Source organism: Lontra canadensis, unplaced genomic scaffold, assembly GCF_010015895.1.
Source record: "Lontra canadensis isolate GAN:19392208 unplaced genomic scaffold, GSC_riverotter_1.0 scaffold30, whole genome shotgun sequence".
Classification (NCBI taxonomy): domain Eukaryota; kingdom Metazoa; phylum Chordata; class Mammalia; order Carnivora; family Mustelidae; genus Lontra; species Lontra canadensis.
This window is the reverse complement of record NW_022631024.1, coordinates 11,076,131-11,103,750: the sequence shown is the minus strand read 5'-3', so window position 1 is coordinate 11,103,750 and position 27,620 is coordinate 11,076,131. Positions and strand designations below refer to the sequence as shown.

Sequence of the window (27,620 nt, the reverse complement as noted above, 5' to 3'; positions counted from 1 at the left end):
GAGCCCGATGCAGGGCTTGATCCCAGGACCCTGGGATCATGACCTGCGCCAAAGGCAGAGGCTTAACCCACTGAGCCACCCAGGCACCCCTGTTTGTTTTATTTTTAAAAGATGTTGTTGATTCATTGTGGGGGGAGGGGCAGAGAAAGAGTGTGCCCTTATGCGCATTTGCACAAGCGGGGGTAGGAGTAGAAGGAGAGGGGCAACGAATCCTCAAGCAGACTCCCCACCAGTGCAGAACCCAATGTGGGGTTCCATCCCAGGACCCCAGGATCATGACTTAAGCCAAAGGCACATGACCAACTGACTGAGCTACCCAGGTGCTCCTATACAAACCTACACATGAACTATCTCATTTATTTCTTTTAACAGACTTATAAAGTAGGTCCTGTTGTTAATCCCAATTTATAGCAGGGTTAGGGGCAATTCTCCGTGGGTCATACGGACTGAACATGTCAGAGATAAGTCTCCAAAGAAAAATCAGGATGCCATTAATAGAAGAAGGGGGGAGTGATTGCTAGACAGATAAAAACAAAAGAAGTCCGCTTTAATGATTTTTGTTAGTATTTTCTTTGTTGTTTTTGACCCTCTATTTGTGTTTGATCTATTTAATTTGAGTTCAGAATATTGTTTGTTTTCAGAAAATGTATTAAGTTTTGTCCTTTTTTTGAGACTTCTAGTATAGTTCTTTCGTTTAAGGTCCAGAATCTGAGGGTCAGAATAAGGAGTGTCTTGCCTAAAGTCCTATCACTAAACCAAAAGAATTTAGGAAAGACCTAATTTTCCCATTATACTACCTTGCCTTCTCAGGCTTTTCTCCTGTTTTCAAGTCAGTTTGTATTAAGTAAATACTTTCAGTTTCACTTCTAGCAGGATGTCCTGTATTGAACTCATTTGTAATGCTGAGTTATTTCCTTACTGCCTTGCATCTCTCTATGACTTTTTTGATTGCCATCACCTTTGTGTATGTAGAAAGACTTTGAAGTTGCTTTGAGGTGAGCCTTCTCAGGGATCTTAGCCACTTTTAATAGCTTCCAAATTCTACCATTTCAGGTCCAATTCCCTTACTCAGACCTTCCACATAGTTTGCATGCTAGACTTAGATCTTCTAATTCTGTGACTGTGCTGTAGAGGTAGAGGTAGGGTTGTGTTTTCTGTTTAGTTCATCCTGCAATTGATCACCTTCCGTGCTGTATTGGCAAATGTTCTGGGCATAGAAGCAGCTCTGCAAATGGTGGAGCATGGTTCGTAACCTTGAAGAGTTCAGTATCTTGTGGAGGAGGCAGTTTTTGAAATTGTTCCTGGGGTACCTGGGTGGCTCAGTCGGTTGGGTGTCTGATTATTGGTTTTTGGCTCAGGTCATGATCTCATGGTCCTGGATTCAAGCCCCATGCTGGGCTCCATGTTCCGCATGGAAGTCTGCTTGTCCCTCTCCCCTTGCTCCCCTCCAACTGCTACCCCTCTGTCTGCGTGCACATGCTTGGGCTCTCTCTTTCGCAGATGAATAAATAAATAAATATCTTTTTAAAAATTGTTCATTTATCCTTTGGTGAGTGCAGGATGGGCCTCTCCTGTTTTCCATGTTTCACAGTGGTGGTTGGTATTTGATCTGAATCTTGAAGGATGAATAGTTCTTTACCGGGAGGAGGAGGAGGAGGAGGAGGAGGAGGAGGAGGAGGAGGAGGAGGAAGAGGAGGAACCATAGGTAGGCAAGAAGAGATGTGGCCTGTTTAGTGAATCCAAACAGTCAAGACTGCAGAAGACTTTAAAAGTTGTGGTGCTTAAGTAGTGTCCCTACTGTTTGAATACCTCTTTTCCACATGGCTTTTCCATTTTTCCCAGTGGCTGGTCTGGCTTATGATGGCCTAGATATGATGAAAGAAAATGCTTTCATAGGGGGTAGGAAAAGGAAAAAGAAAGAAGAAGAAAAAAGGAAAATGCTCTCATATTCCTCTAGTCCTAGTTTTGCTCCTTTTGTTTTTTTTAAAAGTAGGCTCCATGCTCAGGGTGGAGCCCAATGAGGGGCTTGTCATAACTCTGAGATCAGGAGCTGAGCTGAGATCAAGAGTTGGACACTTGGTGGACAGCCAAGTGGGACAGCCACCCAGGCGCCTCTGCGCCGTTTTCTTGAATTGACCATGGAGATGTTATAGTTGATCTTTATTGAACAGCTTTATGCTAGGCTTGTGAGGTGATTTGGATATAGTTGTGAACAAGACAGGCCAGGTTCCCTCTTCTGTAGAATAGTCTCGTAGTGGAGTTAGACATTGAACAAGTAATTTCTTGTTGATGAGTACGGAGGGTGGTAAGTAATTTTAGGGTGCTTTGACCTTGTGTGTAGACAAGAGTACAAGGGCAAAAGAAGCTTTTCTGAGGAAATATTTAAGCTAAGGATGAGTAGAAAGCAAGCTGGAGAAAGTTGCATCAGCTACATGTAGACCTACAGTATATTTGCTCTTCATTATGCTTGATTTTTTTCCGCAGTGAGATAGCTGCATACCAGTCAGACAGATGTAGCTCAGATGTTTTGGGCCCGCAATGGGCTTTGAGAGGTATTTATTCGAACCCGAACTGCATTCTTATTAATGAAAATTGCATCCAGTTGTATATGTAGGTAAATAGCATTTGTGAAAATTTTAAGTAAATTACCCTGTTTGATATTTTTCATAAGTTCATATTTTGTATATTTTGTTTTCTTTTGGAAAATAATTGTTAATGTTACATAGAGCATGTCAGATACTTAATGATTGTAATCTTTCTGTGAATTTTTATTCCAACTAATATTGGCATGCTTACTCAGGCCTCATCAAGTGACCTGTGGTAAGTGCGGTTACTCTTAACATTTTTTAATACAATGATTAGGAAATGGAGGCTCAGGGAGGGATATATAGTAGATAAATGTAATAGAGGTAGGATTCAAATCCAAATTTGACTTCTCGGTCTGAATTTTTGAGTTACCTTAGAGTAATTCATGAATTAAAATCTTTTTTTCCCTATTGTTTTCTCTTTAGGTTTTTGTCAGGATGAATTGCCAGAGCTTGACCCAGGCACTAGTAAGTTCTGAATGTTCCCCAGTGTTCGTGAGTAAGAACAAGATGTGTGTGTGTGTCCTTTAAAATATATAACTTGAGGGTGTCATTAGTGGCCATACTGACTCAGATCTTACTTTACTTTGGTTTATAATTATGGGGAGGACATTCTATCTTGTTATGCTTTCCTTTTCTTCTCATATTATTCATTGGTCAGAAATGTAGTAATTTAGTAGAAAATTGGTTTGCAAGAAATTTCTATTTAATATTAATCTCTTTTTTGTTGAAAGCAACAAGAAAAATTGTGTTTCATTTATGCACACATACAACCATATATTCATAACCACTTCTCTAAAGTATTAACTGACTTTGACGTAATTTTTATTTTCTGAAATAACAGGGGTTGGAGAGGAGGGTTTTTTTTTTTAAAGAGGGATTATGCTTGGTTTAGGTGTTTATACTCAATAACCTTTGTACCACAGTTTAATTTCTAAAGCACCTTTATCTACATTAAGGTTGAGCTTATGGTTATGAGGGTGACTGTTTTGAGGTCTAATTTAATGATGCTTTTCAGGTGTCTGTCTTGATCGTAGATAACCATTCGTGTTTCCAGTTGCTCTCAAAATGTGGCATACATCATTCCGAGATATGGTTATAGCTATTAGAAATAGGGCATGGGAATATCCAATGTATAAAGACCTTGTTTTGCTTTAATGCCAAAAGGTTGAATGATAATTCAGATTTGAGAATTCATGAGATGATCTAGAGTTATTTTTTCTAGTTCTAGTACTTTTTAGGGTCATGAGACTGGCTAATTTTCACCAGTCTGCTTGCTGTTGATGTAAGCGGTAAATTTTACTTTCTCACCATCCTAGCTAATATCGGCTCTCTGAGGGTGTGGACCTTTACATATATTTTCCCCACATACCTTAACAATATTAAAATTCATGTCTGTTCAACTAATACTTAGTAATTTCAAGACAAAATGTCCTACAGTGCTTATCAAGCAGTAGGAAAGTAGAATTGTCTTTCTAGAAATTGTTCAGAGTCCGCTTTATAGGAAGTATAGGCTGCCAGTGTCTCTGAGTGAACATAATATTTTCTCATTGTCCTTCTCTTATGAATTGCCTTCATTTAGGAGGAGGAAAAAGGTAAATTCTTGAGTCATGGTCCTTTCTTGGATTTTTTAACATTAGGAAGGACATTGAGATGCTCTGAAATCTTTCAGACAGAACTACACAAAAAATGAGCCAGATAATTGAGAACTCTGTTAAACATAGCATGCTCTTGCTGCTCCAGGTTTAGTTCTAGTAGCAGTACACAAACTGGTAAGTCTGGGGCCTGTCCTCATGTATTAATTTTATTGGAAAGTATTTACTTCTCTGGAATTACTTGAAAAGGCAGTTTTTGAGCCTCTAATTTAGTACATATTACTCAAACTTATTCACCTTTTCTGCACTTAATAGAAATTGAAAATAGCTCCTGCCCATTTTCCAGGAAAGGCCCTCATTAAGATAATTATTGAATTATGCTTCCTTCTGGGCCAAGTAATCCTAACTTATTGAACATTTCTGTTTGAATCTCTAGCCAGATGTGGTGATTTACACACCTGTCCATTCCATAAGAATGAATAGATAATGAGTCATAATTCTGTATATGAGTTAGAATAGGAGTCACTGAAAAGAAAAAAATCACTTTTCTTTTAAAAACTGTGCTTAGCTTATGTAGGCAATATTCTCAGTAATCCCATATTATCTTTGTGAAGTTAATAGTGTTTTATTCCTCTGTCTTTTACAGTATCACTGTAGTACTATTAACAAATGGGCAGAAGTAAAAATTTATCATCTCTTTCTCATACATCTTGGGGTTCAAATAAGCATGTGCAGTCATAACAAGTGATGGGAGACCTCAAGACTGATATGGACTGTATGTGTTGTCTTCATGTGGTTATGAATGTTGATACTGCAGATTTCATGGCTTTTGACTGGGAAGAAATAACATTTTCTGTGTTAATGTCTCACAACTTTCACATATTAGATTGAGAAAAATAGGAATTTCTCTCCAATACTTCTTTGGAATTTAGAGGCCCCAGTGTCTCCTCTATCCCTCAAATTTTTGATAGGGAAAGCCTGCTCATGCTTGCTTATTTTGGAACAGGAAATACCATTGTTGCTGATTTCCCAATGTGGTTGGCAGTGGTTGTAGATAGCAAGTTTGGGACAACAGGTAGGATGTGTTGGAACATAGATGAGGAAAAATATCTGACTTTGTCCTATTCAGATGGCTCTTTTCCCCCAACCTTTTCTGTGATAGAGCAGATGGGTAGCCATGTTTAGAATATGGGCAGCTGTTCACACTCTGGCTGCCTTCTTATGATTCCTGGGCTTCCTGGAGTCCAATGTTATGGCACAGGTTCAGGCTAAGTTCATTTCTACAAGAAGCATCTCTGTACCCTGCCCCATTAGCATAAGCTAGGGACAAGGGCAGTCAAAGGTCAAGAAAAGTTCAAAACAGCATAACCTTTCTGTGCTTCTGTTTCCAAATAACCCAGTCCGCCTTGCTCCCCGAGTTTTTTCCTCAACCGTCGTGTTTACCATGTAGTTGTAAAACTCAAGAGAACAAGGACTGACTTGATACAAGGGAAGTTAGAGAATAGAAGTCATTGTTGGTTAAAACAGGAGAAATAATTGATTTATGTTTGGGGGCCAATTAGGCTATAAAACAGGAACAGTAAAGGGACCTATGACTTTAGGACAGCTACTTGCTCTGATTTCTGTCCCACAGACAAGGGGCTCCCCAATAAAGGCTGTCAGCTTTCTAGGCTAAATTATTAATTCCTTTCATGCCTCTCAGGGATTGTAAACAGCACATAATACAGGAAAACAATTGATACTGTTCAGTTATTGGCTAGATAGAGGGTCAAAGGGTAAATAGTTGGATTAGCAACAGCTGTTCTTTCTCCTCAGTCAAACTTTTGTTTCTTATTATCTGTTTTAGCAAAGTCCTTCCTTAGTTTTTGCCTTCTAAATAGTTAAATCCATTTCGTTCCTTGTAAATAATTATTGATCAGAATTGGAAATGCTCATATTTTAATTCAGTTTCCAAAGTTGAAAGTGAGCATTCTTTTTGTATGTGCTATGTTGTTTGATGTTCAGAGGGTATTATCCCAAGGAAAGTAACTACTTGAAGTTAGATTAGAAGCTTTTTAGCTATTTTTACCAGCTGCTTGAAGATCTTGGTGTAGCTTGATTAAAAGAAAAAAAGTTGCCTTTGTTTAAACTGATAGTAGTAGGATAATGCATGTTCATGTGGAAAACACTAAGAGAAAAATATAAACACCCTGATCCCACCACCCAGAAATAACCATTGTTTCTTATTTGAGATTATGTCCTTCCACCTTATGTCTGAGTTTGTTTTTTACATAATTTGGAATCATAATATATGTACAACTTTGTATCCTGTCTCTCCCCTCCCCCGCATCATTACATTGTGAGCATTGGTCTAAGTCATGAAACATTTTTCATAAATATTTTTAATGAATGGAAGGATAATTGTAAGGGAACAACTTTACCACCATATTTATTTAACCATTCTTCCGTTGCATTTAGGTTTCCAGGTTTTTCTACATTCTATAATACCACAGTAACATGTTTTTTTGTATAAGTTTTTTTTGTCTGCATTTCAAATGAACCGTTAGCATATAAACCAAAACTCTTCTTAATTAAGAGCATGGCCTCTGGCTCAAGATTGTTTGGGTTCTGTTTGGCTTCAGTATTTACTAGGTTTATAATGTTGGCTAAGTTATTTAACCTCTCTGGGCCTCAGTGTTTTCATCTGTAAAATGGGGACAATAAAAATTTATTTATACTTTACAGGGCTGTTGTGAGGATTAAATGAAGTAATACACACACACATATATTTATATTTACATTTAAAACCATGCTTGCCAAATGATAAACACTGTTAAGTGTATGCTATTCTAGTCTATGTAACATAATGTTGAAATTCTTGGTCTTTCTGTATTAATGGACTGTTGTAACTGCACTTTATTCAATTAAACTAGCCTGTGTTTCTTAATGATACAAAGATAATCATTCCAGATGGTAGCAGGTATAAGTTACTGCTTCAAGTGAATATTCCCTCAGAAGAACAGATCTCATATATTGCTGAGTACTTTGGCCAAGACTGTTCTTTACCATCTGGTTGACTGTTAGGCTGTTCTGGTCCCCTTCCCCGCCCCCCCCCCCCCCCCGCAGCCAGCAGGAGGTAACCTCCCAAGTGACCATCTGCCAGCCCATTTATTTAACCTAATAAGAAACTAAAGAAGTTAACCCTCTCCTTATTTAAAACACATACTCATATTATGTACTCTTTGATCAGTACCATGCTTATGTTGGGAAAAAAATTTATACAATTAAAAACCCAACCATTAGTGTTTTAAAAACACTGCATACTTGGGATTCTTGCTGACTCAGACTTTAAAAAGGTATATATATATATATATGTATTTCCCACTAGTGATCAAGGATCTAGATGTAGATAAATGGGCATTTAAAAAGAAACATGAGGGGAGCACCTGGGTGGCTCAGTCAGTTAAGGATCTGCCTTTGGCTCAGGTCATGATCCCTGCATCCCCAGATGGAGCCCCACATCGGGCTCCCTGCTCAGCCGGGGGTCTGTTTCTCCCTCTCCCTCTACTCCTCCTCCCCCCAACCCCCCGCTTGTGCTCTCTCTCTGTTAAATGAATAAATTTGTGTTGTTTTTTTTAGATCTTATTTATTTGACAGAGAGCATGCACACACATAAACTAGCAGGGGGAGAGCCACCCAGGTGCCCCTCGAGACTTTTTGTGGATTCTTCAGACTACAAAAGAATAATGTACTTCTCAGCTAGAGTCTTCTAGGTTCTGTCCAAAATTCTGATATTCTGTACCGTGACTTAATGGGTTCATTCCTAGTCGTCAAACTGTTTGTCACCATTTTTGATCTCAGAAGACACTTCATATAAGCCCAAGTGTGGTCTGCAGAGAGTGAATTTAAGGCTGGGTGTTAGAGATTAAGGAAGGAAAGAAAACTAACATTTACTGGGTATTCTTTATGTTCCAGGCATTTTGCATATATACAGTAAGAATGAGGATTATATCCTATAAAATTATCTTAATTTTAAGTTTGACTTTGTAATACCTAGTCCATTGTTCATTTCTTCTCTCCCCACTTCTCTTTTTCTCTTTGATGTGTGTGCCAAGCTGGGCCAAGCTGTGACACAGTTCATGCCCTGGTTTAGTCAGGAAAACAGATACGAAACTTGTTAAGTGCCTTCTACTTCTACTATGTAATAATAACAATAATGATTATAGCTAATACTTATTACACACTAAATGTTTCACATGTAAGCACTCATAAAACGTGTCAAAAAAAAAAAGATGCTATCCTGATCTTACTGATGAGAATGTTGAGGCCTGGAGAGGTTAAAAGACTCATTCCAAAGTATATAGTGGAGGAGTATCTGAGATTTGAGAGCTGTTTTGTGTGTGTGTGTGTGTGTGTGTGTGTGTTTTAAGATTTCATTTATTTATTTGATAGAGGGAGACACAGAGAGAGGGAACACCAGCAGGGCGAGTGGGAGCGGGAGAAGCAGGCTTCCTGCTGAGCCCGGAGCCTGATAGGGAACTCCATCCCAGGACCCGGAGATAGTGACCAGAGCGGAAGGCAGATGCTTCACCCATTGAGCCACCCAGGCACCCCTTGAGAGCTGTTTTTTAAAAATTTATATTATTGAAATTCAGTTAATTAGGGACTCCTGGGTGGCTCAGTGGGTTGAGCCTCTGCCTTTGGCTCAGGTCATGATTTCAGAGAGTCTGCATCGGGCTCTCTGCTCCATGGAGAGCCTGCTTCCTCCTCTCTCTCTGCCTGTCTCTCTGCCTACTTGTGATCTCTCTCTCTCTGTGTCAAATTTTCAAAAAAATCAGTTAATTAACATTGTATCATTAGTTTCAGAGGTAGAGTTTAGTGATTCATTGGTCGCATATAACACCTAGTGCTCATTACATGAAATGCTCTCCTTAATGTCCGTCACCCAGTTACCCCATTCCCCCACCCTCTCTTCTCCAGCAACCCTTAGTTTGTTTCCTATGGTTAAACGGTTTGTCTCTCACTCTGATTTCATCTTGTTTTATTTTTCTCTGCCTTCCCCTATGCTCCTGTTTTATTTAAATTCCACATGAGTGAAATAATCTAATTGTCTTTCTCTGATTGGTATTTCATTTAACTCCTCTTCTGTCCTGTCTCTGGTTCTCTTGACTGTGACAAGTCTCAAATGCTAACGGAAGAGCCTAAAGCAGTATGATTTACAACATACATAATGGTTTTTTTGTTTTGTTTTGTTTTGTTTTTGCATACAGAAGAATATACTATTTTCTAAGTGTTTTTTGGGCTCTTTTGCATATATTAGAATGATTTTGGACACAAACAGAATAATTCAGTCTGTGGAATAGGTTGCCAAAGAGATTTCTTCTGTGGCTCAGGTTCAGGGTTATTCCACTACTTTTCAGACCGGTTCTTTCCTGAAACAAATGAAGATAGATTCACCAAATCTCCCTTGTTTCTCCCTTTATGTTCCCTTCCCTTCAGAACACTGTTTCTGGGGTCATCTTCCTGGGCACATTAGGTATTTCACATTCATAACTGTTCCAAAAGCTTACTTCCAAAACTTAAGCTGAATCTGCTAGATCAGGTCTCCTGAATGTGGCCTTTTGCTGGGGCGTTCTCTTCTGATAAGGATTCTTTTGAACAGAGTAGAGATGGGATGAGATTCAGAGCTTAGGCTCTGAGCTCTCATCCCCTTGACCTCTGCCCCTGTTACAGAGTTTATACCGACTTGGTAGGGACTCCCTGTGGAGCCAAGAGTTTAGGACTTGTTTACAATTGATGAAAAGATAGTTGCATTCAAAGGCTGTTGTTGGGCCCGTGGATAGTCCTGGATCTCTGCCATTATCTCTCGTAGGTGCAGGGAATGCTGGGACATCTGGGTCTGGAGATTTGTAATGGATGACTAAGAAGGAATGAGGGCAAACCAAAGCTAGATAGGTTGCTGCAGTGTTCTTTCTATAGAGGCAGTGTTTGCAGTAGCATTTCCTGAAGAGGGAAAGTTTTCTGCAAACCTGTGCTTTATTTCATTAAAAAAAGCTGAGAGTGGTTTAAATTCCAAGTATGATAATAAAGGAGATGTATGAGAATTCTTCTCCTTTTTTAATACCTCATCAGAAAATTTGCTGTTAAGCAAATGTATCAGGTAGTAGAGGGAAACACCAGATTATTGAAGCCATCTTCAAGAGTTATACGTAGTTTAAAAAAAAAAAGTTATATGTAGTTTTATAAATTATTTTCTCTAAAAATCTTGTGCTCTAAGTATGCTGGGGAGAGTATAGCAACTCAGTCCCAAGAGTCTTCATATACCCTTTCTGGCCACACTTTAACTAAGACCACACTTTCTAGCCTCAAAACCTGAAGGTACATATCTTTTTTTTTTTTTTTCTCCTAATATTTGTTGTAGATGTGAATCTGGGGAAAAAAAATAAAGATAAACATCTTATTCTGAAGGGTGCTAACACTCACTATAAACCAAAATTAAATAAAAACATCCTCTGTTTGTAAGCATAGCAAAACAAACTGCATGAATAATAAGATTCAAAGTGAAAATACATGGAGTGCCTGGGTGGCTCAGGCAGTTAAGTGTCTGCCTTCAGCTCAGGTCATGATCCCAGGATCCCAGCCCCGAGTCAGGCTCCCTACTCAGTGGGGAGCCTGCTTTTCCCTCTCCCTCTGCCTGCTGCCCCCCCCTCTACTTGTGTGCATGCTCTCTCTTTCTGTTAAATAAATAAGTAAATAAATAATAATCTTTTTAAAAAGTGAAAATTCAATGTTACATCTTTTTGTCTCAATGTAAAATTCCATGTGCTAAATGTAGTCTGGCCTATGGATGTATTTTGTTTGAATATTTAAATAAAACATTTTAGTTGTCAACATTAAAAACCTGTAAGATTTTCGGGGTGCCTGGGTGGCTCAGTGACTTAAGCCTCTGCCTTTGGCTGAAGTCATGATCTCAGGGTCCTGGGAAAAAAGCCTCACATCAGATTCTCTGCTCAGTGGGGAGCCTGTTTCCCCCTCTCTCTCTGCCTGCCTCTCTGCCTACTTGTGAGCACGCGCTCTCTCTCTGTGTCAAATAAATAAATAAATAAGCCTTTAAAACAAAAAACCTGTAAGATTTTCATAAAAATTTGGAGTTTTGGCCTTAATAAATTGGGACTAGATTTTTTTTTTTAAGATTTTTATTTATTTATTTGACAGAGATCACAAGTAGGCAGAGGAGATAGGCAGAGAGAGAGGAGGAAGCAGGCTCCCCGTCGAGCAGAGAGCCTGATGTGGGGCTCGATCCCAGGACCCTGGGACCATGACCTGAGCCGAAGGCAGAGGCTTTAACCCATTGAGCCACCCAGGCACCCCGGGACTAGATTTTTACATGACATCTGATGACTGGAATAGAATAGTGGCTGCCCTCTTGATGTGAGCATGCACTCTAAGGTTTGTCACAGACCCAGATGGCCTCCTTCATCCAGTTATGTCTCCTGTGTCTTCTGTAGGCATTTGAGTCTATAGCTTCTATGCTAGAGAATGAAAATTATCAGTGCAGATGAAGGTGTGGAAAAATGGGAATTATTATGAGTATAATATCTGTCAAAGCTGAAAATGTGCAGGTTTATTTTTTTTACAGATTTAGTGGTTTAAAATTTAAAAATTAAAAACTACAGATGTAGCAATTCCAATCTCCGTCTTTATAAGAAATGTCAGGTATGCAAAATACATAGTCAAAATATATTCCTTTCAGCAATTATAATAGATTGTGGTTATCCATGCAATGGAGGACTACTATAGAATTGCTAAGGAGAAGGCAGATTTTAGTCTGGAAGAAGGATACACCGAACTGTTAACAGCATAGTATCTTTAGCCAAATGGGATCACAGGGCAACTTTCATTACTTTAATTTTTAACAAAGCTCTTGTATTAGGAGTAAAGTACGTATTTTTTTTTTTTTTTTTTGAGAGAGAGAGAGAGAATGCATGTGTGGGGAGAGGTGGGACAGAGGGAGAGGGAGAGAGAATCTTAAGCAGGCTCCATGACCCAATGTGGAGCCTGACATGGGGCTCGCTCTCACGACCCTGAAATCATAACCTGAGCTGAAATCAGGAGTTGAATGCTTAACCCACTGAGTCATCAGGCCACTTGAAAGATTTCTATTTTATTTTATTTTACTTTATTCTGTGTTATTTTCTTAAGGATTTATTTATTTATTTTAGGTTGAGAGCAAGTGAGCATATGGGAGAAGAGCAGAGGGAGAGGGAAAAAGTCAAGCAGATTCTGAGCTGAGCATGGAGCCCAGGGCAGGGCTGGATCTGATGATCCTGAGATCAGGACCTGACCCGAAACCAAGAGTTGAATGCTTAACTGACTGTGCCACCCAGGCACCTCAAAGAGATAGATATATTAATTTTTTTAAAAAAGATTTTATTTTTTTATTTGGCAGAGAGAGATCCCAAGTAGGCAGAGAGGCACGCAGAGAGAGAGGGGGAAGCAGGCTCCCTGCTGAGCAGAGAGCCTAGTGGGGGGGGGCTCAATCCCAGGACTCTGAGATCATGACCTGAGCCGAAGGCAGAGGCTTAACCCACGAAACCACCCAGGTGTGCCCCAAAAGAGAGATACTAAAAAAAAAAAAATCTCTAGCTCTCATTTCAGTTGCCAAATTTCTAAGGCTGTTCTACAAATTAAGCTACTCACATTCTAGTTTCCCACCTTAGATCACAAATTTTTACATTCAGAATTCTCTTATCTTGAAATCGCTCTAGCGGTATCAGTATCCTCATGTAGCAGGAATCATCTTGAAGCCTGAGAACAGGATAAAAGCCTAGAACAGTGTTTGCAGGCTTCTACTTGCAGCTTTCCCTCAAGTCACAATCAAGCTCTTAAAATTGGCCTGCTTTTCAGAATCAGGTTTGATATACCATACTATCGAGAATAAAGGGATCCTTAATTGCTTCTCATTTGATTGTGTTATCCGGGCAGTTGCAGGGTTACACTGCTAGAGATGACCTTAATGGAAGATAGCATGGGGCAGTGGAAAAAACATGAGTGAGAGTTTGCATCTTGGCTTTTGCCACTTCTTTGCTGAGTGACCAGTTCCTTTATCCATACAACAGTAATAATCCCTGTTATGGGTTGTTTTAAAAAATAAGTGAGGTAATATGTATGTGAATTCTTCAGCATCTAGCTGCTCTAGCCAGTCCTGTATGTTTCTTTGCTGAAATACATGACAGAGGGTTTCTAACTTTTTGGAGTATTCAGTGAGCATTTACTGTATGCTAATGGTTTTAAAACATTATCTCTTTTATTCTCGCAATTCTTATGATGTTTTCAACTCTTGTTCCCTCCATTTTACAGATGAAGAAACTGACAGTTTAACACTTGGCCAAGGCCACACAGCTGGTAACTGGCAGAGCTGAAGCTTGTATGATTACAGAAACACTGTATTTTTTATCTTTTTAAAATAGTGGTATGATTTACGTATAGTGAAATGCACAGTATAAGGTTCAAGCACTTTTTACAAATGCATGCGACCTTGTAACCCATGTTCTGTCAAGATGCAGAACATTGTCATCCCTTCAGAAAATTGCCTTATGCTTTTTCTTAGTCAATTGTACTGTTCTACCCCAAGAAACATTAACCTCTGATTTCTGTCATGATTGGTTTTGCCTGTTTTAAAATGTCATATAAATGTAATCATACAACAGGTGCTCTTCTGTCTCTGGTGTTTTACATCATAACGTTTGAGATTTACCCATGTTGTTCCAGGTTTTAGTAGTTTATTTTTTTATTGCTAAGTCGTAGTCTATTGACTATATCACAGTTTCTCTATAGCACCTGTTGATAACTTGGGCTGTTTGTGGTTTTTGGCTGTTATAAATAAAACAGCGGTGAAAACTCTTGTACAAGATTTTTTTGGCTGTACGTTTTTATTTCTATTAGACATATATCTAGGAATTGTTAGGTCATATCGTAGATGTATGTTAAGCTTTATGAAATTGCCAGTTTCCCAAATTGTTAATATATTGTACAGTTCCAGTAGTGCAGGAGTTCTAGTTTTTCCACATCTTTACAAGCATTTGGTGTTGTTAACTTTTAAATTTTAGTCATTCTAGTAGGCATGTAATGGATTTTTTTTTTTTAAAGATTTATTTATTTGAGAGAGAGAGCACGAGTTTAGGAGGGGCATAGGGAGAGAATCTTCCAAGTCGACTCCTTGCTGAGTGCAGAGCCTGATGTGGGCTTGATCCCATGATCCATGAGATCATGACCTGAGTCAAAACCAAGAGTTAGATGGTTAACTGACTGAGCCACCCAGGTGCCCTGTTAATTTGCTTTTCCCTAATGACTAATTATGTAGATCACCTTTTCATGCTCTTATTGGCCATTCGTATATCACCTTTTAGATGTGTCTATTCAGGCCTGCCTGGGTGGTTTAGTTGGTTAAGCATCTGCCTTTGGCCTAGGTCATGGTCTGTGAGTCCTGGGATTGATAGAGTCAGGCTCCCTGCTTAGCGGGCAGTCTGCTTCTCTCTCTCCCTCTGCCCCTCCTCCTGCTTCTATGCTCTCTCTCCCTCTCTCAAATCTTTAAAAAAAAAAAAAAAAAGTGTCTTTTCAAAGTCTTTTGACTATTAAAATCATGTTCTCTGTCCTATTATTGAGTTGTGTTTTTTTTTTTTTAATTAGGATACAAGTCCTTCATCAAATATGTGGTTTGAATATTTTCTCCCAATCTGTGGCTTTCTGTTCTACTTTATGAATATGTTTTTTTTGATTAGCAGACGTTTTACATTTCTAGGAAGTCTAATTTATTCATTTTTTTCTTCTTATGGTTAATGCTTTCTGTGTTTTAAGAAATCTTGGTGTAACCTGAGGTTGCAAAGATGGTGTTCTGTGTTTTCTACTAGAAACTTTTTTTAGTTTTTACATTTATGTCTTTAACCCATCTCAAATTAAAATTTTCATATGGTTGGAGATAGAAATCCAAGTCTTTCTTTATGAATATTCATTTGTTTTAGTGCCATTTGTTGTAAAGATTTTCCTCATTGAATTTTTGATGCACTTGCTGAAAAATAATTTGATATTTATATGTATGAGTCTATTTCTAGATTGTATTCTCTTCCATTCATCTATTTATCTTTTTACCAGTACTGCAGTGTCTTGAATACCATAGCTTTATAATCAGTCTCAAAATCAGGCAGCGTTAGCGTTCCAACTCCATTTTTCCTTTAAAGTTGTTCAGATTATTTTGGCTATTCCAGTGTGTTGTGTTTTTTCATTTCCCTATAGGTTTTAGAATCAGTTTGTCAATTTTTTTTTTTTTTAAACAAAGAAGCCTCCCAAGATTTTGATTGGATTGTATTGATCCTATCAGTTTGGAGAGAGTTGTCGTTTTAGAACTGAGTCTTCTATGAATTTAGTGTATCTTTTCACATATTTAGAACTTACTTGTTTTTTTCTCATCAAGTTTTTGAAAGATTAGTGTTGAGATCTAGTATATCTTTCTTTAAACTTATCCAAAATACTTTTTTTAATGCTGTAGTAAATGGTATTATTTTAAAATGTTGTTTTCCCATTGTTTGTTGCTAGTATAGAAAAGCAATTGATTTTTGTGTATCAAATTTGTATCACTTAACATTGTTAAGTTTGTTTCCTAGTTCTAGTAACTTTTAAAAATAAATTCCTTGGGACTTTTTGTGTGTATATCTTTGAATAAAAACAAGTCTACTTCTTCCTTTTTGATGTTTATGAGTTTTGTTTATTTTTATTACCTTATTGCATTGGCTAAGATTTCTAGTCTAATAGTAGATAAAAGTGGTGAGAATGACATTATTGTCTTTGAACTTAGGGGAAGGTGTTTAGTATTTCACTATCAAATATGTTGTTAGCCATAAGATTTTTTTAGATTTTTTTCTTTTGTATTTAAAAGTTGTGATAAAATACACATAACATTTACCATCTTAAAAATTTTTTTAATGTACAGTTTAGTGCCATTAGGTATGTCCATATTATTGTGTAGCCATCACCACCGTCTATCTACAGAACTCTCATTGTTTAACACTGAAACTCTGTACCCATTAAGAATAGTTGCTGATTTCCCCTAGCCTCTGACAACCACCATTCTACTTTCTGTCTTTTGTGAATTTGACTCTTCTCGGTATTTTATATAAGCAGAATCATAGTATTTGCCCTGCTCTGTGTGGCTTCTTCTTCTTTTCTTTCTTAATTTTTTTTTTTTTTTAAGATTTTATTACTTATTTGAGAGTGAGAGAGTGAGCGAGCAAGTGAGCATGAGCAGGGGGAAGAGGGAGAGGGAGAAACCCGGACTCTCTGATGAGCAGGGAGCCCAACTCAGGGCTCAAACCCAGGACCCTTAACCGATTGACTGAGCTACCCACGTGCTCCCATGTGTGGCTTCTTTTCCTTAGCATAATGTTTTCGAGGTTCATCTATGTTGTAGCATGTGTCAGAATTTCCTTTCTTTTTAAGGTTGAATAATAGTCCATTGTGTGTGTGTGTGTGTGTGTGTGTGTACACACACACACACACACACCATTTTGTTTATCTCTTCATCTGTTGGACACTTGGGCCACTTACACCTTTTGGCTTTTGTCAATAAAGCTGCAAATATGAATGTGCAGTATTTTTTTAAGTCCTTATTTTCAATTTTTTGATGTATATGCACTGGAGTTGCTGGAGCATATGGTAATTCTATTAATTTTCTGAAGAGCCGCCATACTGTTTTTTACAGTGGCTGTATCATTTGACATTCCCACTAGCAGTGCACAACAGTTTTAATTTTTCTGCATCCTCACTAATACTTTCTGTGTTTTTGATAATAGCCATCTCAATGGGCGTGAGGTGATACCTCATGGTGGTTTTGATTTGCATTTCCCTAATGAATAATGCTGTTGAACGTCTTTTCATGTGCTTATTGGCCATTTGTATAACTTTTTTTTTTAAGGTTTTTTTTTTTTTTTAACTTTATTTGGCAGGCAGAGAGACAGGCAGAGAGAGTGGGGGGATGTAGGCTCCCCGCTGAGCAGAGAGCCCAGTGCGGTGCTTGATCCCAGGACCCTGAGACCATGACCCAAGCCAAAGGCAGAGGCTTAACCCACTGAGCCACCCAGGCGCCCCCATTTATATAACTTCTTTGGAGAAAAGTCTGTTTAAATATTTTGCTTATTTTTAAACAAGTTTTGTTGTTCTTTTGAGTTGTAAGAGTGTTTTGTTTTGTTTGTGCGGTTTGGGGAGGAGCAGAGGGAGGAGGAGAGAGAATCTTAAACAGGCTCCATCACCCAGTGCAGAGCCCAAGCTGGGGCTTGGTCTCACAACCCTAAGATCATGACCTGAGCTGAAAGTGAGTCAGATGCTTAACTGACTGAACCACCCAGACACCCCTTATTTGTTGTAAGCTGTCTTTATCTATTCTGGATATTAGCCCTTTATCAGATACATGATTTGCAAATAATTTCTTCCATTCCATGGATTGCATTTCACTTTGTGGATTGGGTCCTTTTATATATAGGGATTTTAAATTTTGATGTAGTACAGCTTAACTTCTTTTTTCTTTTGTTGCTTGTGCCTTTTGGTGTCATTGCCAAATCCAGCATCATTAAGCTTTTTCCATGTATGTTCTTATAAAAGTTTTATACTTTTAGGTCGTGCATTTAGGTCTTTGACCTATTTTGAGGTAATTTTTGACTGTATGGTGTAAAGTCAAGATTCATTCTTCTGTATGTGGATATTCAATTTTCCCTTCACTGTTTTTTGAAAGGATTGTCCCTTCCCCCATTGAATGGTTTGGAAAACCTTGTTGAAAATCATTGGCCATATATATGTGAGAGTTTATTTCAGGGTTCTGTATCCCATTCCATTTGTCTGTATGTCTGTTTTTATGCCAGTACCACACTGTTTTGGTTCCAGTAGCTTTGTAGTAAGTTTTGAAAGTTATGCATTTTTGAAGCTATGGATTTTTTTGTAGATGCTCTTTATCAGTATGAGGAAGTTCACTTGTATTCCTAGTTTGCTAAGTCAGAGCCTGGGTTAAGAGGTTGTTAACCTTAGGCCATACTACCTCCAAAAGATATTTATTCATTTATTTAACTCATTATTTTGGACATACTGATTTTTATTTTATTTGCGTGAATCTATTTTTTTTGTGTAGTCATAAGCCATCTATCTGGTTTTCTCTATTGGTTTGGAAAGTCTCTTCAAATTTGAAGTCACCATCTAGTGGTCTTCTTCTGGAAGCACAGAGATGAGAACCTGTGGTAGTGCATTGGCATTTATTCCCACTTAGTCCACAAGGTGGCAACAGGCCCTAACTGAAGAGCCAAGAACAAGCAATCAGACTGAAAAATAGAACATGCTTGTAAAATTCATAATTAAACAGAATAGAAAACCAAGATTTTGTGAAAAGTAGTACTGCTAAACCTCAGAATCTGAGAGAAGGAATGAACCTTTAGCTCATTGTAAAAGCATGCATGGAAACTCTAATTAAAATATGTCAGAATCCGTTTTGCTGCATCCCTTTTCTCTCAGACTTCAACATCTTGGCTTATTCAGTGGCTATCCAGTTGAATATTGGGAGTTCAGAGGAGTAAGGTGATTGAGCAAACCATTAATGCAAAGAGATTTGAGTTTGGGGAGTGGGGATAAGAAGGATGTGTGCATATAACCCAGAGTTGAAAATCTCTTCCAGGAAAATGCAGGAAGAGGCATTAACAGCTCCATGCTGTCCTTTGAGTTTGGGACTCCTTTCTTGGGCATCAAAAAAGGACTTTTTATGAATGTTACAGTCTAAGGTGTGGGGTTTTCTTATAAAAGTGGAAATTGGGAGAACAGAGATTATCCTGGACAAGGAATTAAGGTAATGATGAAGGAAGAAAGTCCATTAAGGGTATATGAGATTCCAAGAAATCATGGGCAGAATATATGTGGCTCAGAATATATGGGGTGAGTTTCTAATGCTCCTTGAGGTAGTTTAGAGAAAAAGTTTGGGAGAACTGCTAGGCTGGAAGTAATGTGACCTGGCATCCTAGAGCAGCTTGCTTGGTTATAGCAGTGATACCCACTTTTTTGACCTTAGTCAACTTAGGCAGAACCCCATTACCTACTTAACTGCGTGTTCCTGTTTTCTATTGGAAATGGGCTATTAAATACAAATACATTTTAGGGCAAGGATGATACACGTGCTTTAGCAATTGAGGTAGGACTTCTGTTGAAACATGACACGTACACACCAAAGACTAATCATGGGAAAATTTAAAATAAGGATACTGTTGATGCACTGCCATCCTGTCGTACACAACATATATTAAAATGATTGGAAAATGATGTTGCTAGGGGCTCCTGGGTTGTTCAGTCACTTGAGCGCCTGTACTCTTGGTTTTGGCTCAGGTTGTGGTCTCATGGGTCATGAGTCAGGGTCTGTGCTTAGGGGAGTCTGCTTGAGATTCTCTCCCTCTGCCCCTCCTGTGCATGCACATATGTGCTCTCTCTCTCTTAAGTAAATAAACCTTTGAAAATGACATTGCTGAATGAGCTATAACCGAAGATTAAAAAGCAAGAATAGCAGCAATTGAAAACTACCACTAATTTTTCAGTAGTGATAATGGAATTCTTCTAAGAACTGCAGGATTTCCAACTGGCTTTATATGTTTATTAGTTGTAAGGTTTTTTTGCAACATTACCACCCATTTCGTAGCCGCCGGGCTTTTTGGTGGAACACTAAAAAAGTGGAAAGACTAGAGTCTCTTCTTAATTTTAGTTCGTAAAAGAATTTTAGTAACAGTTAACAAGTTACTTGTAATAACCTTTATTCATAAGTAGAAATGAATTGAACATCAGCCACTCATATGGTGATTGAATGTTGGATTAATTCATCAAGAGGATCTTTAAGTTCCAATCTTGAGAATCCTGGGGCCAAAAGATTGGGAGGGAAGAGGAGAAGGTAGGAAAAGGTAGAAGGAGGCTCAGTGCAATGGGCCTTTGGAGCTAGGTGTGAAATAGAATAAGAGTGTTCTTCTGAGATTTAAAGTAAAATCTTACCATTGTGTATATGTATGTATGTGGTCATTGTGTATGCACAGATGTTTATAATAATAGCTCTAATACTGCTGATAGAATTAATTCTCATTTTGTGTTCAGTCCTGTTGACAATTATTATTTGTTGTGTGAGTCTAAAACCAAATGATTCTTCTAGGAATTGTTTTTCCTTATTGTTGAATGGAGTAGATCTGTGTAATTGAGAAGGAAATAAAATCCTTTATGTAATGATTTTTGTGCTGGGACTTTTGTTGATTTTGTTTGGCGTCTGGATTATTTAGCACTTCAGTTGTCCAGGAATCTGTCAACATAACTATAAGATGCAGTAAAAGCCAAACCCTAAATGGGATTTTTATCCAAATAGCCTTAATTGTGACATTCAGTCTCTGTCCCTTTCTCTTTTTCTGTTAGAGATTTTGTTAGAAAAAAACTTCAGATTAAAATGCCTTATATCCTTTCCTAATAGCAATGATAATTTTGGCCCTTGACTATAATTCACTAAATACATATTAGTGTCTTCACGTTAAGTTGAATAAATGTGATTTGTGGCCAGTTAGTTTCATCATCTTTTTTTTTTTTTTTTTAACAAACTGGTAAATCAGTAAGCAAACACATCTGCTAAGCAATATTGGTAAATTACTAGAAATGATCCTACAAATGCAGGTGAAAGATAACAGGGTCGTTTTCAAAACTTCAGAAATACAATGGGACTAGAAACAAATTTGGGAGAAATAGATGTTGATTGGGGAGTTGGTATGGCTGTTCACAAGTTAAAGTGCTATCATGTGAAAATAATACTTCCCAACAGGAATTACTGTTGATTAATTTTCTTGATATACTTAGTGCCCTTCAGATCTTAAATATTAGTGAAATAATTTTTACCTAATGTTCAGGTTGTACAAGTTTAATCTATGTAATACTGAAAGAAACTACCTTTAGTGGGGCTTCCCATGTGACAGATGATGTGACAAGGACTTTATTCTCACCTTATGTAATTCCTTTCACAACCTTATGAAGAAGATGGTGGTTCCCAGGTAAGAAGCTGAGGTTAAAAGTGAAGATCATACTACCTCTCATTGCCTGTCCATCATAGCCAAAGAAAACTTCAGAGCTTAAGAGAATAGGATCTAATCTTAGGGGTTTGTAAAGAATCTTGGTATAACCAAAAAAAAAAAATAGGGTGAGCACAAGGAGCTATATGGTGGAGAAGTAACTGGCTAACCAGAGTATGAGTGATGTGGATTTCTGGGAAATACAGACTGGTAGCAAGGGAGAAACCAGAGGTGTTAACTGGAGTAGTTCAATTGCAAGGAACAGAATACCGTTCCCTCCCTTCCCCTGCCCTCCCCTGCCCTTTAAACCAGGTTAAAATGGGGACATTTGTGGAAAGTACAGGGTTCTTTTGAGGCTAAAGGACAGAGCATTCTTTTGAATTTCATGAAGGGTTAAGACCAGAATTTCTTTCACATCTCTGCGAAACTATTCCATTCCATTCATATGGAATCTTATTTCTGCTTTTCTGGTGCCTCTGCCTCCTATTTCTTTCCTCCTTCAAACTAATATTCTTTGCTTTTGTATCCATGATGGAAAATGGCTGCCTCTGCTCTGCCTTGTCATGTCTTTCCAGCATCCATGCTCAGCACAGGCTAGCTGAAGCATTTGTGTTCAAATTTTAAATGCTCAGAAAAGAGGATAAGCCCAGCTTGGGTTAGGTGTCCATTTGTCTTGTCAGGGGCTGTAGCCCCTCGACTATTTAGTAGAAGGTACAGATACATTTTAAGGAGAATATGAATAAAATAGACAGATTGTCTGACATAACTTTAGTCAGGTAGTGGGCCGGATGGAGGTTGTGGAAATTCACCATTAAGCCTGGCATTGAGGGACGGTGTGTAGGTAGGGCAAATTCACGGGGAGGGTTAATTTGGAATTATTTGTCAGCCCTGGGGTGGGAGGGCATGGGGAGCTGGCAAATGAAGTGAGAATCCAGGTATTAGATGATGCCCAAAATTTGGCAAGTAGAATAATTTTGAACTAACCAGTTGCTGGTTGGAAGTACAAGTATTAAGACTCAGGACTTTTGGGTCTTGGGATAGTAATGACCAGAGGGCCAAGAGTTAAGCCCAAGCTAGTGATCAAGGAACCCATGAGATAGATACACCCAGGCATGCTATGGACTTAATTACAGTGGCCAGGGCCAGCTGTAGCACTCAGTATCCTTCTTTGTGTAGGACCTATTTGAGTACCTACCTGGTGACAAGATCTGAGGTTGTCTGTGTAGTCTTATCCTAGCCTTGATTGGCTTTAGGGCTGTTCAGATTGTATATACATGTACAGAGTACTAGTGACTCCAGTAGTTAGGGCTTTTGGGAGGTGGAAACTGAAAATAACTACCTGATACTCAAATTTTTGTATTACTGCCTTCTGGAATTAAAAACAATTCCAGTATTCTAGAATACCTTTATTTCTCTGTCTTCCCCAGGGAAATTTTTTTCTCTTACGTATATTTTTGAATTGAGTTGTATTTGAGCAGTTTAGGTATTATGGCACTTGGGTCTAATTCCAGGAAAACAGATTTGATTTCAGACTGTTTGGCTTTACCACAGTTAGGATTTTATTGCTTAAGAGATTTATAAAAACATGTCTGAGGATGAGATTCATTTCTGGCAGGAGAGTGCGAGTAGGCCAACAAATTCTGCCCCCTAAAACCAGCTATAAAGCTGGAAAAAACTGTCAGAAACAATTACAGGCTTATAACAAGTTAAGAAGTATTTATTCATGAAAACCACTGAATTTTGTCTCAAACACAAGTTTGTGATCTTGCCCAGGATTACTCCCCTTTTTTCCAGCCCTGATAGTGTAGTATTTCAACTAGAATGGGGTAGGCTATGAAAACCTGCAGTTTTATTACTCTTGTGGGAGGGGGCTCATTTCATTTGGAATATTATCAGTTAGAAGTTATGATCTGGTGGCAAGTGAAGTAAGGAGAGCCAAACAACTCTACTAGCCTAAGGTTATAGTCCTATTTGGGGCAAACAGTGGAACAGCAGGCTAGAGAGGGCTTTAACAGAGAGCTCTGGAAGGTGAGGCAACTACAGGGAGTTTGATAAGCTCTCCATGTATCCTATTGCCCGGAGGCTTCATGTGCAGTAGAAATCATTGCAAGCCCAAGCCATCTACACATTTTTGGCCAGTGCAAAGGATGTGTGAGAAAGCCCAGCAGAAGGTAAAAATTATAGTAGACCTGAAGGCCTGAAGTGAGAGTATGCTCCCCATCCCAACTACAGATCGATCAGCAGGGAATATAAGTGCTAAGGTGAGCACTACCTCTGAACCAGTAAGTAAATTATGCAGATAGAGGGGTGACAGTTAGAAGCCAGGCCTCAAAATAAAAACAAGGGAAAAAATCCTGAAGCACCACACATTGTAGGAGAGAGATTTCACAAACTTATTCCTAGAAAGTTAGTAAAAACAAAACCAAAATCCACCACCGTCATAAAACCTTAGCTGAGAAAAACTTGGAATCTGGGGTTGTGAGTAATACCTTACATTATATGTTCAGTATTGAACAAAAAAGTTACAAGATGTGCAAAAAACTGAAGTGTAATCCATACTCAGGGAAAAAAAAATCAATGAGAGGAACTGTCTCTAGTGATCCCAAATGTTGGATCTGGCACACAAAGACTTCAAAGCCCCTATTAGAGATATTTCAGTTAAATAAAGGGAATCTTGGCTGAAGGGTTAAGTAAATTATGATGACAATGACTCAATGAATAAAGAATCTCAAAGAGAAATTTTAAGAGAAAACAAAATGAACGCTTGATTTGAAAATTATAATAACTGAAATGAAAAATTAACTAGGCTGGACTCAACAGCACATTTAAGATGGCAGAAGAAAGAATTGGTGGACTTGTAGGTAGGTCAATAAAAATTATTACAAAGAGCAGAAAAAAGCCTGAACAATGAATAGAGCCTCCAAGATCTGTGGGACAACATCAAATGTATACCTAAGAATATATATATAGAAGGAAAGGAGTGTAAGAGGAGCGAAAATATTAGAAAAAATAGTGGCTAAATTCATCTGCAGATCCAAGAAACTTGATGAACTCAAGCATGATAAACACATTATCAGAGTCAAACTGTTGTAAGACAAAGAAGGAAAATCTTGAAAACAGCAAGAACAAAATGATGCATACATACAAGGGATAACAGTAGGATTTACAGCTGACTTCTCATCAGAAGCAAAGAGGTCTGAAGGCAGTGGGATGTCCTAGTTAACATGTGGAAAGAAAAAAGCCCAGTAACCAGGATTTCTTTATCTAGCAAAACTCTTCTTCAAAAATGAAGGCAAAATAAAGACATTCCCACATAAAAAAGGCAGAGGATTTGTTGATAGCAGACCTGCCTTAAAATATTCAAGGAAGTCCTTAAGACTGAACGAAAGTGACAACAGATGGTTACTTAAATCCCTAAGAAGAAATGAAGAACCTTGGAAATGGTAAGTATATAGGTAAACACAACTGTATTTTTATCTTACTATTTTAATAGGATTATCTTTATTTTTTAATTTTTGAAATGATAAGATTGTCTAAAACAAGAATGATAATACCGTATTATTGAGATTCTAACACATATATGGTAATAAAAACAGAAAAGAGGTGGAATAGGAGGGGCGCTGGGTGGCTCAGTCAGTTAAGCAGCTGCCTTCCGTCATGTCATGATCCCAGGGTTCTGGGATCAAGCCCCTTGTTGGGCTCCCTGCTCAGTGGGGAGCCTGCTTCTCCCTCTCCTCCTGCAGTTTCCCCTTCTTGAGATCTCTCACACTCTTTCTTTCTGTCAAATAAAATCTAAAGAGAGAGAGAGAGATGGAATAGGAGATATATTGGAGCAAGTTTCTGTATTTCCTGGAGTTAAGATTATGATAAGTAAAAGATGTATCTTGTGATGCCTAGAGCAACCACAAAGAATATAACAAAAAAATAATTGTGATAAAGTCAACAGAGGGATTATAATGGTATGTATACCAGAAATATTTTGCACAGAAAAAGATAGTAATGGAGAAATAGAGGTTAGAGATTAAAGACAAAGACATGAAGCAAAAACAGCAGAATGGCATACATAAATGCAGCCATGTCAATTATTGTATCAAATGTAAATGGACTGTCTGTTCAAAAGGTGTAGGGATTGTCAACCTGGATAAAAAGGCAAGATGCAACTCTTTGTTGTCAGTAAGAGATATACTTTAGATTTAAAGACACAAATATGTTGAAAGTAAAAAGATCCTAAAAAATAGATCATACAAACAGTAACCATAGAAGAGCTGGAGTGACTATATTAATAATAGGTAAAATGTACGTTAAGAAATATTACTAGAGTCAGGGACATTTCATAAGAATGAAAGGATCAAGATGAGGAAAATATAACAATTATAAGAATATAATTTCATATATTCACCAGAATATATGAAACAAAAATTGACAGGAATTAAGAGAAATAAAAAACTCAATAATAGTAGTTAAAGATTTTAATGCCTCACTCTCAATAGTTGATAGAAGAACTAGATGGAAAATTAGCAAGGATATAGAAGACTTAACACTGGCAACCAGCTCATATTTATTGAATACTCTGTGCAGAATATGCATTTTTTTCAAGGGCATATAGAACAGTCTCTAAGAATATTCTGGGTCATAAAATAAGTCTCAATTATTTTTAAAAGATGGAAATCTTAAAAGGTATGTTTTATGACCACAACAGAATTAGAGATCCGTAACAGAAAGAAATAGAGGATATCTCCAAAATTTTGAAATTAAATAGCATACTTAAAAATAACCCACAGGGGCACCTGGGTGGCTCAGTGGGTTAAAGCCTCTGCCTTCGGCTTGGGTCGTGGTCTTGGGGTCCTGGGATTGAGCCCCGTGTCGGGCTCTCTGCTCAGCAGGTAACCTGCTTCCCTTCCTCTCTCTCTGCCTGCCTCTCTGCCTACTTGTGATCTCTGTCAAATAAATAAAATCTTAAAAAAAAAAAAAAAACAAAAACCACAGGTCAAAGAAGAAATCCAAAGGGAAATTTAAATATATTTTGGGCTAAATGAAGATGAAAACGTAGCATATTTCATGGAATACAGCTAAAACAGTACTTAGAGGAAAATTTATAGCTTTTAAGTTTATACTAGGAAAGAAGAAAGGTCTCAAGTGTTAATCTAGGCTTCCACTTTAAGAAACTAGATAAAAGATGTTCTTGATCTTGGGGTGGTGGAATCTGTGGAGTCTGCTTAAGTTTCTCTATCCATTTCCTTCTGCTTCTCCCCCCTCAAATAAACGTGTTTTTTTTTTTTTTTTAAGAAAATATTTATTTATTTGACAGAGAGAGAGACAGAGAGAGGGAACACAGGGGGAGTCAAGTCAGAGAAGCAGACTCCCTGCTGAGCAAGGAGCCCAATGTGGGATTCAGTCTCAGGACCCTGGTATCATGACCTGAGCCAAGCCAAAGGCAGATGCTTAATGACTGAGCCACCCAGGCGTCCCTCAAATAAAGAAGTCTAAAAAAAAAAAAAAAACCCCACAAAAAACCAGATAAGAAACCAAACCCAAAGCAGGATAATCATTTTGGGATTTAAAAAAAAATCTTTATTTTATTAACATGGCATGCTACAGAGATCAACAAACTGACATATGGACAGCTACTTTTGTAAATGAAATTGTTAAATAAAGAATTAAAACTGTCTTTTTACATAAATGATATAATCTCATATTTATAACAAACCAGAAACAAATAGAACTAATTGAGTTTAGCAAGGAGGTCACTCAAAAGAAATTAAAAGGATTGTAAGGGAAAATCATGAACAACTTTCTTTGAACAAATTGGGCAACTTACGTGGAATAGTCAGATTCCTAGACACAAATGCTGAAGGCATGAATTATTAAAACCAGCTCAAGAGGAAATGGAATATATGAATAGACCTATAACAATAAATAATTGAATCAGTGATTAAAAATCTTACTGCAAAGAAAAGCCCAGGCCCAGTTTTGGTTTTTTTATTCTTATTAACACAAGTATTTATTGATGCTATTTATACAGTAAATTAGGTTGAATGTGAGGTTTTGGATAGCTTGAATTCACCATTTTTCTTGTGCACAAAGATATTCTCTCATTGACAAATGGGCATTTCTCTTTGGCATCCATTAGTTTTTTGCCCAGATTTTGGCTTGTCAAATATTAAAAAATTAGTTTCTATTAAACAAAACTAAATGTGATTCCATGGAGAGTTATTGTATGATTACCAAACACATCTGATGTTAAATGTCACTGAAGTGCTGCTTGATCATCTCTATCAGTTTGTGCTAATTAAGACAAAGGGCTGGGATTTATAAACCCCAAGAGTCTTATCTGAACAGTCTGCATATAAAAGTTG

The 27,620-nt window shown here is 37.8% G+C and overlaps 1 protein-coding gene across 2 annotated transcripts in view; it reads left to right on the top strand.

The window, feature by feature from the left end:
• NR6A1 (nuclear receptor subfamily 6 group A member 1) overlaps positions 1–27,620 on the top strand; it is a 224,402-nt gene that overhangs the window by 35,318 nt on the left and 161,464 nt on the right. For both annotated transcript variants that reach the window (XM_032865829.1, XM_032865830.1), the window contains exon 2: positions 3,012–3,053. In XM_032865829.1, the coding sequence (XP_032721720.1) occupies positions 3,012–3,053 (42 nt within the window). The remainder of the gene's footprint in view (positions 1–3,011; positions 3,054–27,620) is intronic.